This window comes from Callithrix jacchus, chromosome 15, assembly GCF_049354715.1.
Source record: "Callithrix jacchus isolate 240 chromosome 15, calJac240_pri, whole genome shotgun sequence".
Classification (NCBI taxonomy): domain Eukaryota; kingdom Metazoa; phylum Chordata; class Mammalia; order Primates; family Cebidae; genus Callithrix; species Callithrix jacchus.
The window spans coordinates 79,428,096-79,442,045 of record NC_133516.1 but is presented as its reverse complement, the minus strand read 5'-3'; the positions used below and the strand labels follow the sequence as shown (position 1 = coordinate 79,442,045).

The 13,950-nt window shown below is 48.8% G+C and overlaps 1 protein-coding gene and 1 long non-coding RNA gene across 21 annotated transcripts in view; one reads left to right on the top strand and one right to left on the bottom strand.

Moving 5' to 3' along the window:
• The window catches only part of MYLK (myosin light chain kinase), a 283,432-nt gene that overhangs the window by 24,767 nt on the left and 244,715 nt on the right, over positions 1–13,950 (bottom strand). For all 14 annotated transcript variants that reach the window (XM_078351929.1, XM_008982318.5, XM_078351931.1 and 11 more), the window contains 5 exons: positions 11,707–11,739; positions 11,516–11,609; positions 9,448–9,651; positions 2,971–3,188; positions 757–880 (listed from right to left, as the gene is read on the bottom strand). In XM_078351929.1, coding sequence (XP_078208055.1) covers positions 757–880; positions 2,971–3,188; positions 9,448–9,651; positions 11,516–11,609; positions 11,707–11,739 — 673 coding nt within the window. The remainder of the gene's footprint in view (positions 1–756; positions 881–2,970; positions 3,189–9,447; positions 9,652–11,515; positions 11,610–11,706; positions 11,740–13,950) is intronic.
• The window catches only part of LOC103788363 (uncharacterized), a 90,680-nt gene that overhangs the window by 46,847 nt on the left and 29,883 nt on the right, over positions 1–13,950 (top strand). For 5 of the 7 annotated variants that reach the window (XR_013527587.1, XR_013527585.1, XR_008476876.2 and 2 more), the window contains 2 exons: positions 4,406–4,523; positions 6,970–9,105. This is a non-coding gene — a long non-coding RNA (uncharacterized LOC103788363). The remainder of the gene's footprint in view (positions 1–4,405; positions 4,524–6,969; positions 9,106–13,950) is intronic. The other 2 variants (XR_013527589.1, XR_013527586.1) reach the window with 2 other exon arrangements.

Below are 13,950 nucleotides of genomic sequence, written 5' to 3'. Positions count from 1 at the left end.
AGCCAGACCCCACTGAGAGAGTTCTCAAGCCTTGTTACTCAGAGTGTAGTCCTTGAACCAGCACAGTCACAACCTGGAGCCTGTTAATATGTAGCATCTCAGGTCGCCCAGACCTGAACAAAAACCCTGCAATGTAAGGAGCCGCCTAAGTGAGTCAGGCATGTTCATGTTTGTGAAACACCCGCCTAGATGGCTAGCCTTCCCTCTCCTTTTGCAGTATTGTTCGTAGAAATGGCTTCGTATTTCCCACCTGATTTTTCAATTCTAATTACTGTGTTACTTTCTTTTGTCTGTTAGTCCCATTGAAGGCTCTATCATCAATAGTGTTTATTAATTCATCCATACACTGGACTCAGATGTGAGGCCGGTAGTTGGGGTCCCCATGCCATGAGGATGGAGTGCTATGCCCTGAAGACAACGAGGATGGCAAGAGATACGCCCCTGGCCTCCTGCCATCCTTCTTTGTGGACCCATACAAGTGAGGGTTTATTACTTGGTGCCAGCCACATTTCCTACCCTCCTGACCAAAGGCCCCAGGCTGGCCAGCCTTGGGGACAGTAAGTGCCCAGAATGGGGCTCTCAGCTTGTGTAGCTACATGATGCTACAGAATATGCAGGCTACTGACTCCGCCCAGGGGTAGGGTGGGCTGTCAGGGATGGGAGGGGAGCAGGCTCCCCATCACGACAATGGCAGGGCAGACTGGAGACCCTCCTGTGGGACCCTCAGCCCCCACACCCAAGTGCCCCAGCACTCACAGGATGTAGCAGATGACCCCGATGCTCCACATGTCTGTGGCATAGCCAATGGGCTCATAGTTGATCACTTCAGGAGCCACAAACTCCGGAGTGCCAAAGAGGACCTTCAGAGACCCCGCATTCTCTGAAATCAGGATGGAGAGGGATAAATTACTAGCACATCACAGAGCCAGCTTGAGGCCAGGAGCTACCTGAATCTGTGTATTGACCCCAACCTTGGAAGGGCCAGACACAGGCTTTGCCTTCAAGTGCTTGCTCCTTGGTAATGGCATGGAGACATCTGACCTCCATGTTAAACAGATGTATCAACACACCAGTGAAACCGACAAACCACACACTCACCTCATATGTCCTGTGCAGGGTGGGCAGGGGTAGAAGAGGCCATTAAAGCACCTGCCCCTGAATGGTCTTTTTGTGAGCCTGTCTCTCTCATGAGTTAGTTCCCCTAGGCAGGGACTGTGACTTATGCTTAATAATAATCTCTGACACTCACTATGTCCTGTGTACCCTGCCGGGAGCTTTACAAGGGTCCTCCCCAACCCTGAGGAGTAGGTACAATGCCCGTGCTACTGAGAATGTGAGTGAGGCCCAGGGAAGTGCAATGATTTCCCCACTCGGTTAACAAATGGTGGTCAGGACTAAAGCCCAGGTAGTCTGACTCCTGAGCGTGCTCACCACCACCACTCCTCCCTCCTGCCTCTCCTGCTCCTCACATGGTTTCATGGGTGTCCTCTGGAGCTGCTGGGAGGGTAGGCAGGAGATCCTCAACCCCAGGGTGGTGCCCCTTGGCCATAAAGGACCAGAGATGCCTGTTAATACATTCGAAAGGCAGGTACCTGAGGGCTACATCTGGTCTCGTTTAACTTGGCAGAGCTCACAGCAAATGTTCTAAAACAAAGCATTTAACAGCCCTCAGATATGAAAGCTCTGCTCCAATCAATGCCTGCTCCTCAGCCCTTCCTGCTCGTTTTAGCCACTTCCCAGTTCTCTGGCCCTTGGCAGACACAGTTGTTCCCACAATATCCCTCACCAGGGGAACCTGGACATTGTGTTCCTTGGGCTCTGACACTGCTGACTCCTGAGGCCAGCGGTCTCTCTTTTCATTTAATTTATTGGTGTTCACTGGGTTCAAAGGCAGGCCCTGTATGGCAGCCGCTGCCCCTACCCCGTCCTGTTAACAGTAGTGAGCAGAGCAGGCACACGTGCCCAGTGTCAGGGTGTGTTTCTCACCTGACTGCACTGACCACCAGACCAGTTATGGTCTATCGGAACCTTGCCCCCTCGCCCCTTTCCTCTTTATGACCAACACATCCTCAGCCAGCATTGAGCGTCCTGGGAGACAGTTATTAGGTGGCATTCACTTGGCCCCTCCTTTCTACTCCCTGCAGGGTGGTGAAATAAAGTCAGCTCACCCTAGGCTGAGGGCTCCTTGCTAGCAGGGCAGTAGCTGAGAAGGGAGGATGAAGCTGTTTCCTCAATCACTGGGGCACCAAAGGGCTGCAGAGGCAGGCTGGCACCTACCGAAGTGCTTTCAGGGCTGGCCTTGAGACCCTGACCGTCTCCCCCGTGACTTCTCTCTTGGTTAGCATAAGAGTCACAGAGGTGCGGCAGAGCACCCTGAGCAAGGTCTGGAGTCCTTGTTCCAACCCCAGCACATCCCCTGGCTCACAGTGAGACCTCCTGGGCAAAGCTATGGTGAACCTTTGTTTCCTAGTCTGCAAGTTGGGGCTCATAAAATTTACCCTGCCCACCTCATAGTGAGAATTACAGGGATGAATTTTTATGTGAAAGTGCTCCAGAAACTGTACAATACGATGCAGATGTGCAGAGCCATCATCACCAAAATGACTTTCGCTGCTAAAGTTACCAGAGTGAAAAACAAAAGGGGATAATCATCATCACGTACACAGCTAACACCTAAGTGGTCTTACGATGTGCAAGGCATTCTTCCCATCCCTTTACCTCTATTAACACATTTGGTCCTCCTAACAAATCTGTGAGTTAGGTTCTACTATCATCCCACTTTTCTGATGGGGAATTTGAGGCTAACTGTCACATCCAGTATATGCTAGGGGCAGGATTTGAACCTGAGACATCTTCATGGTCTCGGATTTAACCCCAATACTGCACATTTCCTCTTACACCCAGTGTGTGGAACACAAACACCCACTGCAATACATGCTGGCGTCTGTGGGAGAGGCAGATGAGGTTTACCCAGTCTCCTGGCCAGACCAAAGTCAATGAGCTTGATCCTGGTGCCTGTCTTGTTGACACACATGATATTCTCGGGCTTGAGGTCCAGGTGCACGATGCCCTGCTTGTGGATGTACTCCACCCCCTCCGAGATCTGCCGCATGTACTTGATGCACTCGCGCTCCGTCAGCTCGAAGTCCTCGTCAATGATGCGCTCAAACAGCTCACCCCCTGACACGCTGTGGGAACAGGAGCACGGGGCGGTCAGGCCACAAGCTCATGGAGGCCGGGCTGGCAGGGAGTCTGTCAGGGTAGGTTGGGGGTGGGAGAAACTGGTAGCAAAGCCCAGGGAATGGGGGTAATGGGCACTTCCTGAATCCCTGCCCTCCATCAGGGGAGAAGGGTCAGGGCCTCATGGTTTTCCATTGTGAAACCCTCCCCTAGACCCTCTAAGCTTCTGGGGATTCAGGGAAGCATCTATGCCAGGCAGTTTCAGAGGTGGGTGTGAACAGACACGTTCTTCTTAGCAAGAAGAGTGACCTCTAAACAATCTCTTTCCCTCAAATGACCACAAATGCCTAAGGGAACATTTTTGTACCCTAGCTGTGTCTTTCAGTCACAGGCAACTCAAGTTCAAAATACTCACAGTTCCCACAAGCATTTGTTTTGCATAGCCAGGAACAAAAAAATATCTTCAATCTTCAATAATGAGCCTCAGGAAAATTTCTAAAATTAGTTGGCTGTAACCCATTATGCCTACAGCTGTGATAGATTTGCTTACTCTGGCTAGGCCTATAGTATTGGTTTACTCCCTGCAGTCGTAATTAACTAGTCTCCCCTGGACCCCTTGCTGGCCCCAGCTGTGTAAGCCTTTCTGCCTGGATAGGTTTTGGATCCTGGCTATGTCTAGCCAATTTGGTTCTGCAGCCACAGGCATGCATCCTCTGCTAGGGGCTACCCAGGGGCCTCAGCTGTCAGCATATTGCCCTGCAGTGCAAATGCGTGCCCCCCTCACCTGAGTTGCACAAATCCTCTCTGTTCCCCTGTCCCAACCCTCTGACACACCTTTATTGGTCTTTGCTTAGCAAGTTTAAAGCATCTCCATGGTAATTTATGTAGCACCTAGATATCAATAAGCTTGCTTTTCTTTTTCAAAAAGAATTTTTTTTTTTGGCAGAGACAAGGTTCTCATTGTGTTGCCCAGGCTGGTCTGGAACTCCTGGCCTCTAGTGATTATCCCACCTCAGCCTCCCAAAGTGCTGGGATTATAGGCATAAGCCATCATGTGTCGCCTATAAGCTTCCTACGTTCCAAAGTGCTGGTATTTACAGGCATAAGCTATCATGCCTGGCCTATAACCAACCAACCTATCTTCCTTCCTTCCTTCCCTCCCCTTCCCCTTCCCTTTTCCCTTTCCCTTTCTCTTCCTTTTCCTTTGCTTTCTCTTTTGAGACAGGGTCTTGGTCTGTCACCCAGGAGTGAGTGCAGTTGTGTGATCATAGCTTAACATAACTTTGAACTCCTGGGCTCAAGCGATCCTCTGGCCACAGACTCCCAAGCAGCTAAGACTACAGGTATGTGCCACTGCACCTGGCTAATTTTTTAATGTTTTGTAGAGACAGGGTCTCTCTGTGTCACCCAGGCATAAGCTCATGTTACTACAGTGGCCTGTGGGTTCACCAGTTGAACAAGGCCAGGTGGGTTCTGAGCCTGTCCTCTTGCAAGGGTATTTCCTCTCCTACAGAGTCCTCACGAAGAGGAAAGGAGCTGAATTTGAATCCTGCTGCTGCCTTTTTTATAAGCTGTGTGACATTGGACAAGTTGCTTAACCTTTCTGAGCCCCAGTTTCCTTATCTATCCCTGCCTCATAGAGTTCTGAGGAATGCAGAAGCCTTTGTAAAATATGCCTAACACCCACTAGGTCCTCAACACATATTGTCGTTTGATAAGGTATGGTAGGCTAGGTGGATCTTGTCACTGACCCCTGCAGGAGAGAGACAGGGATGCACTGTAGGGCCCAGCATACCACAGCCTCTGCCTCGTGACACACACACTCACTTCTTGAAGGGCTGAGTACTGTGCCAGTGACAGCTGGAGGGACACTTTAAAACCCATTTGAGAAGAAGGTCCCCACATGGCCAACAGGTGGTGCTCTTGTCCTTATGCCCTCCAGTTCTATTGCTCTCTACCAAGGCTCCAAGTCAAACTCTAATGTACATTCTTTGGTCTCAGACAGTTCTTAACATCTCAGTGCTTCATTTTCCTCATCTGTAAGATGCAGATTAGAAACAGCCCCACCTCACAGAGTTGCTCCAAAGACTAAATGAGTCATCGCAGGTAAAGTGCTTGGAAGTATCTGGCACACAGTCAATGCTCAATATTAATGATGAATTTTCTATGTAAAGAATCACTTGAGGCTCTTATTAAAAATACAAATTCTCAAGCTCTTCCTCTGGAGATTTTGATTTAGAAAGTCTTGGGAGAAAGCCGAGAATATTTATTTATAATAATTACTCCAGGTCATCCTTATGATCAGACAAGTTTGAGAAATACTGGCTTACTCAACTCAACTACCATTCCTGGGAGGCCAGCTGAAATTCACGCCCTCTGAAAAAGTCACTCCCCATCTCCCCACATGGAATGATCTTTCCCTCCCTGGGTGTCCATGGCCTTAACGTCCACAGCCTTGTCTCTGCACTTTCTGTATCAAGTTGGCTTTGCCTTGAAGTTCTGAACATGTCTGCAGATGGGCAGGCTTATCTCTAGACTCTTATTTGCCTCTGACTGATTTGGCACAGACAAGGTGCTCCAAAATGTTTACATTTAAATTTTAAATATTCTGAAAAAGCAAGCAAGCACTGTTTTTAATGCCCTTGGGAATGTCTGAGGCAATGAGTGGTGGGAATCTGAGCCATGGAGATAATTCCTGCTGCATTTCTGGAGGAAACCTATTCAATATAAATTCAAATAGGTTCAATCCTATTCAGACAAATTTAATATATTTTGAAAACTGTTCCTATGGTTCAACTTTTTAAGATGGAAGGGGTTAAACAGGCAGGATTAATGGTTCTGTGGGTTTCTTTTCAAAATGCTCAGTGCTACGGGTGGAAAATACTGGTTTGATAGACAGAAACTGCCACCCACAGACATAGGAAAATGCCAAGGGCCAAGATTAGGCTTAATAAATTAATGGTGAGTGAGTGAATGACTAAATGACTAAATAAATAAGTGATCCCTATCCTAAGGAATCAGATTTATCCCCCAGACCCCAGACCTTGGCTAGCCCTCATAGGAAGCCAGAGGAATGGTGCTATCAGTGGACTTGAGACCCTCTGCTCCTTGCCCTATGGAAGCCAGCTGGAATGTTCTTTGATAGATTTTGCTAATAGTAGCACAAACATGAGATGAGCCATGAATGACACAGCTTAAACTTCACATCGTCTTCAATGCTCAGGGTCCCACTTCCACCTGGAATGTCCCAAGCACTTCCAAAAGGACAAGCCCAGCTAGGCCAGGGGGCTGAAGGAACTGCTGTCAGACCAACTGCTCCATGGTGGGGGCTTGTCCAGTAATCAGAAGTCAGAAAGGCTGAAGACACATTCATTACTATTTCTCACTAGATCTGAGGCAACTGGACCTAAGGCTGAGAGCCTGGAATACATTTCTGTTTTTCCATCCCAGGCATCATCCTCTCTTAATCTCAGCTTCTCCAGCCAACAAGGATAGCAAATTGCACTGGTGAAAATTACGCTTTCTCTTCTCAGTGATCAAGTCTCGGAGTGTTTAAAGTGGAAGGGATGTACAGATGGAGTATGAACCTGTTCCCTTTTTCTCTGGTTGACCGAGTTCTTACCAAGTTCCTACTCTTGGTGACCTGGCGAAGGTCCCAAGTGCAGGCAAATCTTCTGGCATCTGGGCATGGAAGACCTGCTGCTGTCCACGGGGGAGGCATGGGGTGGAGGGATGAAAGCCAGACCAGCTGAAGCCTTCTTAAGTTTTCTCTTTGCTTTTTCCATCCAGCTTGCCAACTCCCAATTCCAAGCTAAGTATGGTATTCTGCCCACTGATGCTGCTGCCCAGCCTTCCCCAGGCCCTGCTGACTCCTGCCCTCCCTGCACCCTCTCAAGAACTTGCTCAAGGTTTAACTTCTAAAGATGAGACATTTCTCCACACGTCCTCACATGCCCACACTGCCTGGACTAAGCAACCTGTTCTAGAATAAATGGAAAAGAGGCTTCCCACAGGGCTACTGTAAGGGTATAAAGAATGAGGCCACAGATGAGGGCTACGTATTTCCTGAAGATGGGGAGGAACGTCTGAATTTTGGGCTGAATGTAGATTATAAAGTATGAATGGAGATTCTTCACTGCATCTTTTATGGTTCCACGCAATTGTAGAATTTTATAATCAAAATTAGCATCTTGAGATTGACTGTTCTCATCCAAGTACCTCTTTGTGCTGGTAGGATTTGACAATTGCAAAGTCATGACTCAGTAGCAGCAGAAATCGAAGCCAGGCTTCCTGAATACTAGGGAGGATTTGTTCCACAACACGTTGTTGGAAGTTAAATGCTCAAAAAGCACTTTTAAGTGGAAAAAACCAGGATACAAAAAACGTCAATGTATCATACTACCAACAATACCTCCCCATTATAGAGCACTGTGCCTTATGTGCATTATTGCACTGAATCCCACAGCGTTCATGAGGTGGACATCATAGCTACATTTATGGATAATAAAACTAAGGATTGGTACAATAGAATAACTTAGTCCACGTCAAATAACAAGTTAGAAGCAGAGCTGGGATTGGAAGCAAGGTTCATCTGACTCAAGTTCACACTCATAACTACTATTGCCTTTCCTAAGGAACACACACTGAAAGGAAATACTTGTATGCCAGAATGTTAATGGCATCACTAGAGAGAAAAGACTAATATTCTACTCATAATTGAAGTTTGGGGATGTCTTACTGGCCTCAACTTTCCCAGGAAAGAATTCCAAGTTGCTGATAGAGCCCTTACCGAAGGACAGAGACCCTCAAAGTTCGGGATGAGCAATGCAAGGATGCTGAAAGCAATTTTACAATATCTCTAAAGAACCTCTTACCAAAAGAAGGCTGCTTAAATAAATTGTGATTTTCTGTGCAACAGAACCCCACAGAGCTGTAAGAATGAGGAAGCTCACTAGGTACTGATATGGGACTAATACCCATAGCAGTTTGCTGAAAAAGCAAAGTAGGCTGAGTGTGGTGGCTCACACCTATAATCCCGGCACTTTGGGAGGCTGAGGCAGATGGATTGCATGAGCTCAGGAGTTCAAGACCAGCCTGGGCAACATGGTGAAACCTCATCTGTAAAGAAATACAAAAATTAGCTGGGCGAGGTAGTGTGAGCCTGTAGTGAGGTGGGAGGATGGCTTGAACTGGGAGGTGGAGATTGCAGTGAGCAATGGCACCAGTGCACTCCAGCCTTTCTCTCCCACTTCTATTTCTCCAGGGGTGTGTGTGTGTGTGTGTGTGTGTGTGTACACTTATATTTTCATAAAGAAACTTTAGAAGGATACAGATAAAAGTCAATAAAACTGCCTGTTTGTGGTGGTGGCATTTTGGAAAGAGCAGACAGAAATCATGGTGGAAATTAGACTTTTCACTGTGTATTTCCTAATACTTTTTGAGGTGATTGTATCATATATTCTAAAAATTCAGATGAAAAAGGAAACTGTTAAGAATGCAGATGCTGTAGGGGACGCCTGGCTTACTGATGCCACTGTACATGCTGACTGTGTGTGTGTGTGTGTGTGTGTGTGTGTGTGTGTGTGTGTATACACACATGCACCAGCAGCTCAGAGGTGAGGGAGGTGGAGGATTTGCGTGCTGGAGAAACAGTGGATTCTGGGAAAGCCTTGGCTGGAGGTCATCTGATCCATCCCCCTGCTGTTGTACAACCCCACAGAGAAAGCACCACTCTTTGGAGAGTGAGAAGTCAAAAAGAGTACAAACAACAGTAGACCAGGGACATGCAGAGACACCCGAGGGGACTGACGACCAGAGTGAAGCTTCCATCCTGGATTTCAAGCCCCCAGCCAGGGACCTTCTTATCTTTCACAGGAAGTCAGGAAGCTGCCATGTCCCTCCCCTTTGATTCTAAACCACCTGCAGGTAAGAATGCCCCTGAATGAAACCAAGGAGCCTAGGGATAGCTATGGTCCTTTCACGGGGAGATGAAGGCATGAAAGGTGCCAGAGTCCTCAAAGATCTACTGGTTTGTCATGGAAATAAGCACAGGGCTGCAGCTGGGCTGGGGGTCAGGGCCAGCACTCCGCACAGACCTTCTGGCTCTGTTGGGTCAGGCCTGGCTGTATGGCTGGTGAGTATCTTGCATATCACACTCCTGTCTGCAGTGCTTTCCATCTCAGGGCAGAGGTGGCTAGGGGAGAACAGTAGGGAAGACACATTGGGGGCTCCCTGCGGTGCTCAGACCGCTGGCAGTGGGCCACTCACATCTCCAGGACCATGACTATGTTGGCCTTTTCTTCGAAGGCATCCACACACTGGACCAGCTTGGGGTGGTGGAGGCAGTTCATAATGCTGATCTCCTGTCGGATATTCTCTTTCTCTTTTGCTGAATATGCTTTGAAGAATTTCCCTGCCCAGACTTTTCGAGTTTTCTTTTCTACAAGTCGAAAGACCTGTCCAAATTTCCCACTGTAAATGAAAGGGGGAGGAGAGAAAAGCCACATTTAGCCAAGCTTTCTGCTAACTTGGGGTTGGCAAATTCTGGCCCGTGGACAGATCTAGCCCACCTCCTTTAATAAGTAAGGTGTTACTGGAGCACAGCCCTGGCTGGCTGTTTGCATGTTGTCTATGGCAGCTTTTGTGCTACAGTGGCAGAGCTGAGTAGTTGTGACAAAGGCATATCACCCATAAAATCTAAGATATCAGCCTTTATGAAAGGCCCAGCCTACTGCTCTAGAGTAATGAGGCACATTTGTTTTTTCTTACCTTTAAACATTTTTTTTTTTTTTTTTTTTTTTTTTTTGGGTAGAGATGGGGTGTGGCTGTTGCCCAGGCTGGTCTTCAACTCCTGGCCTCAAGTAATCCTCCCACTTTGGCCTCCCAAAGTACTGAGACTATAAGGGTAAGCCACCACACCTGGCCTTTGAAGCACATTTGTAATGCTGACAAACCTACTCTCAATCTTGGCTAATGGCATCTCTTCCCCTCCCTGCTGTGGGACCCATGAAGATGGGTGGAGACAGCCCTTCCCAAGTGCAGAGAATTACTGAGCAGTTGCCTGCCTTCCTTCCACTCCCTAGTACCAATGCCCTGGTGATGACCCAGGCAGGGTCCTGCTTCCCACTGCTGGGAGAGGGGAGAGTGGTGCTCCTCTTTGACTCCTTTATGGCACTGTCACCCGGTTTGTGTCACTCCTTCATTTCCCAGAAACTGCTGGAAAATACAAGTGGAGTCCCACTTCTTTCTCTCCCACCTCTTCCATTCCTCCAGAGACAGAGTTAGGGGGAGATGAACAGCTTGGCTCGGGGTTGGGGTCTGAGCCCACTCTATCCTCCACACCCGAGGCAGAAGCCAGAGTAAGCCATGTGGCCAAGTTTATGAAGGGAGCTTGACTGCTGTCCACTTTAATGGAACACTCAAGCAGGCACCGCTGAAGAGCAAGCACTCACCAGGTTCCCCTGACTTCTGTGGATCAAATGGAAAGGATACCAAAGATAATCTAATGCAGTCCTCTTATTTTATTTTTATTTATTTTTGTTGAGATGGAGTTTTGCTCTTGTTGCTCAGGCTGGAGTGCAATGGCACGATCTTGGCTCACTGCAACTTCTGTCTCCCAGGTTTAAGTGATTCTCCTGCCTCAGCCTCCCGAATAGCTGGGATTACAGGCTAACCCACGCCTGGCTAATTTTTGTATTATTAATAGAGATGGGGTTTCACCATGTTGGCCAGGCTGGTCTCAAACTTCTGACCTCAGGTGATCTGCCTGCCTTGGCCTCCCAAAGGGCTGGGATTACAGGCGTGAGCCACCGTGCCAGTCTCATTTTATTTTGTTTTTTAAAATTATTTTATTTAATATTTTTAAGTTCCAGGGAACATGTGCAGGATGTGTATGTTTGGTACATGGGTAAACGTGTGCCACGGTGGTTTGCTGCACCTAACAGCCCATCACCTAGGTATTAAGCTCAGCATGCATTAGCTCTTTTCCCTAAAGTTCTCACCCACCCCAGCTCCCTCCCTCGACAGGCCCCAGTGAGTGTTGTTCCCCTCCCTGTGTCTGATTTTAGTCCTGTGCTGTGAACAGAGGCACAGAAAAGGAAGAACTTCCTCACAGCTTTTGCAGGGCTAGGACAGTGCAGGGCTGCCTGGGCAACTCTGCAGTGAGTCCTGGGCGAGTGATGTGTTCGTGGGTCAGGCCTCCGGATTCTGCAGGACTCTCAGTCTGGGGAGGAGGCAGAGCCCAGGAAGCAACAGGAAGATGAAGCTCTGAACCTAAGTGTGGGACCTGCACCACCCTCACCCTGGGAGCCCGGAGGCAACTTCCCGCTCCACTTACGATCCTAATCTCTCTTCAATGTCATAGAAGTCAGATACTTTTTGTTCGGTATTGACTGTCACCGTCCGGTAATCAACCTCAGGCTCCTTCTCATCTGTGGGGCACAGGTCAGGGTCAGTGTGAGCCTCAGATGCCCCACTCAGCCCACTCCACCCCGAGAACCAGACCTGAGGACAGAGGGCTGCACTCACCATCGTCTGACACTTCCACTTCATCCTTCGGCTCTGGGGGTAACACAAGGAAGGACAGAGAGGACACAGGTGATTAGTACTGAAGGCCCACTGAGAGCAAAATGTGCTGGGGACATCGCCAGGCCTCAGCCTCCCCAGGCGGAAGACTACCAGGCCCAGAGCCCTGGGCATCCCTTAGGGCTGGTCAGTCCATGCAGCAAACAGGGCCCAGGTGCCAGCCTCCTCTCTCTGCTCAGCTCCTCCTCTCCACCAGGTCTCCCCTCTGGCCCATCCTCTCTAGCCTCATGGTCCCAGCTGTACCCTTCTCCACATCTCATCCAACCCCTCCTGGGTTTCAGAACCTGCAGACATCTGTGACAGTCTCTTTCTGCCCTGGCTCAAAAATCAGCAACTTATAATTGCTTCTAGTGTCAAATCCTTATAGCCATTCTTTGAACGTTACTGACGGCATCCCAGCAGTGGACCAAGTATCTTGCCAGTTATTGTGGGCATCCAAAATAGAGTACACAGAAGGCACACTCTCTCTTGTAGCTTATAATTTAGTTCAAGAGACAAAAACATATATACATGCAGTATCAATTTACAAAGTGTACCACGATCACGCACATAACACCATGGTTCAAACTGAATACACAACAGAGGAGGGTGACACCAAATGGGGCAATTGTAAATGAGAGCAATTATTCTTGGAAGAAATAGCCTTTGAGTTGTGTCTTAGAGGAAACGATGGAATACAACGAGGGGGTGAGTGATGTCACACAAATGAAACCAACAAGTATTCGTGAGGCGGGGTGGGGAGGGACAGTCATGCCAGCTGCTCCCATGGCTGTGTCAGGAGTGAACGGGGGCTAGTGAACAGGTGGGGGTCCCAGGAACAGGCAGGTGTCCAGCAGAGCACAACCCTTCAGAGCTCCAGGCCTTCCTTTGCCTTGATGTGGGTTTGTGTGTTGACAATTGGGCCACCCTGGCTTCCTGACCTTGGCTGAGCGCCTTTCCCTTCCTAGGCCTTGGTTTCCCCATCTGTAAGAGGAAGGTTTGCACCTAATGTTTCTGGCCCTGGCTAGCTCTGGATGCCACGCTTCATCGTGGGCTGTGTCTTAGACAGTGGCTCCTCAGCCAACATATGGGCTGCGTCCCGGCTGACAGCTGGACAATGAACAGGAGGTTTCCTGAGGAAGCAGAACAAATATGGGAGAGAAAGCATAGAGAGAGGAAAAGGATTTTTAAAGTGTGAGAGTGTGGGTGTGTATGATTGTGTGTGGATGGGCATGTGTGAGTGTGGGCTTATGAGTTAGTGTGCATGCACCAGTGTGAGTGTAAATGTATGTGAGATAGTGTAGGAGTGTGAGTGTGAGCATGGGTGCACAAGTGTGTGTGAAAATAGTATGAAATTGTGGGAGTGTTTGCATGTATGGGACAGTGTGACCTAGTGTGGGAATGTGTAAGAGTGTGGGCTCATGAATGTGAAGGCATGAGGATATGTGAGTGTCAATGTGTGAGATAGTGTGGGACAGTGTGTGTATGAGTGCATGGGTGTGAGTGTGAGTGTGTGGGATAGTGTAGGAGTGTTGTGTGAAAGTGTGTGTGGGATAGTGTGGGAGTGGGAGCCTGCAAGTGTGTGGGAATGTGTGAGTGTGAGTGTGGAATGATGTGTGTGTAAAACTGTGGCAGTGTGACTGTGTGTGTGATGTGTGTGGGGGACTATGGTAGTGTGACTGAGTGTGAGAGTGTATGAGATGGTGGGGGGGACTATGGTAGTGTGACTGTGTGGGGGGGATGGCGTGTGGGGGGACTATGGTAGTGTGACTGTGTGAGTGTGTGGGATGGGGTGTGTGGGACTATGGTAGTGTGACTGTTGGGGGGATGGCGTGGTGGGACTATGGTAGTGTGTGTTGAGTGTGCGATGGTGTGTGTGTGGGACTATGGTAGTGTGACTGAGTGTGAGAGTGTATGAGATGGTGGGGGGACTATGGTAGTGTGACTGAGTGTGAGAGTGTATGAGATGGTGGGGGGGACTATGGTAGTGTGACTGTGAGAGTGTATGAGATGGTGGGGGGGACTATGGTAGTGTGACTGAGTGTGAGAGTGTATGAGATGGTGGGGGGGACTATGGTAGTGTGACTGAGTGTGAGAGTGTATGAGATGGTGGGGGGGACTATGGTAGTGTGACTGTTGGGGGGATGGCGTGGTGGGACTATGGTAGTGTGTGTTGAGTGTGCGATGGTGTGTGTGTGGGACTATGGT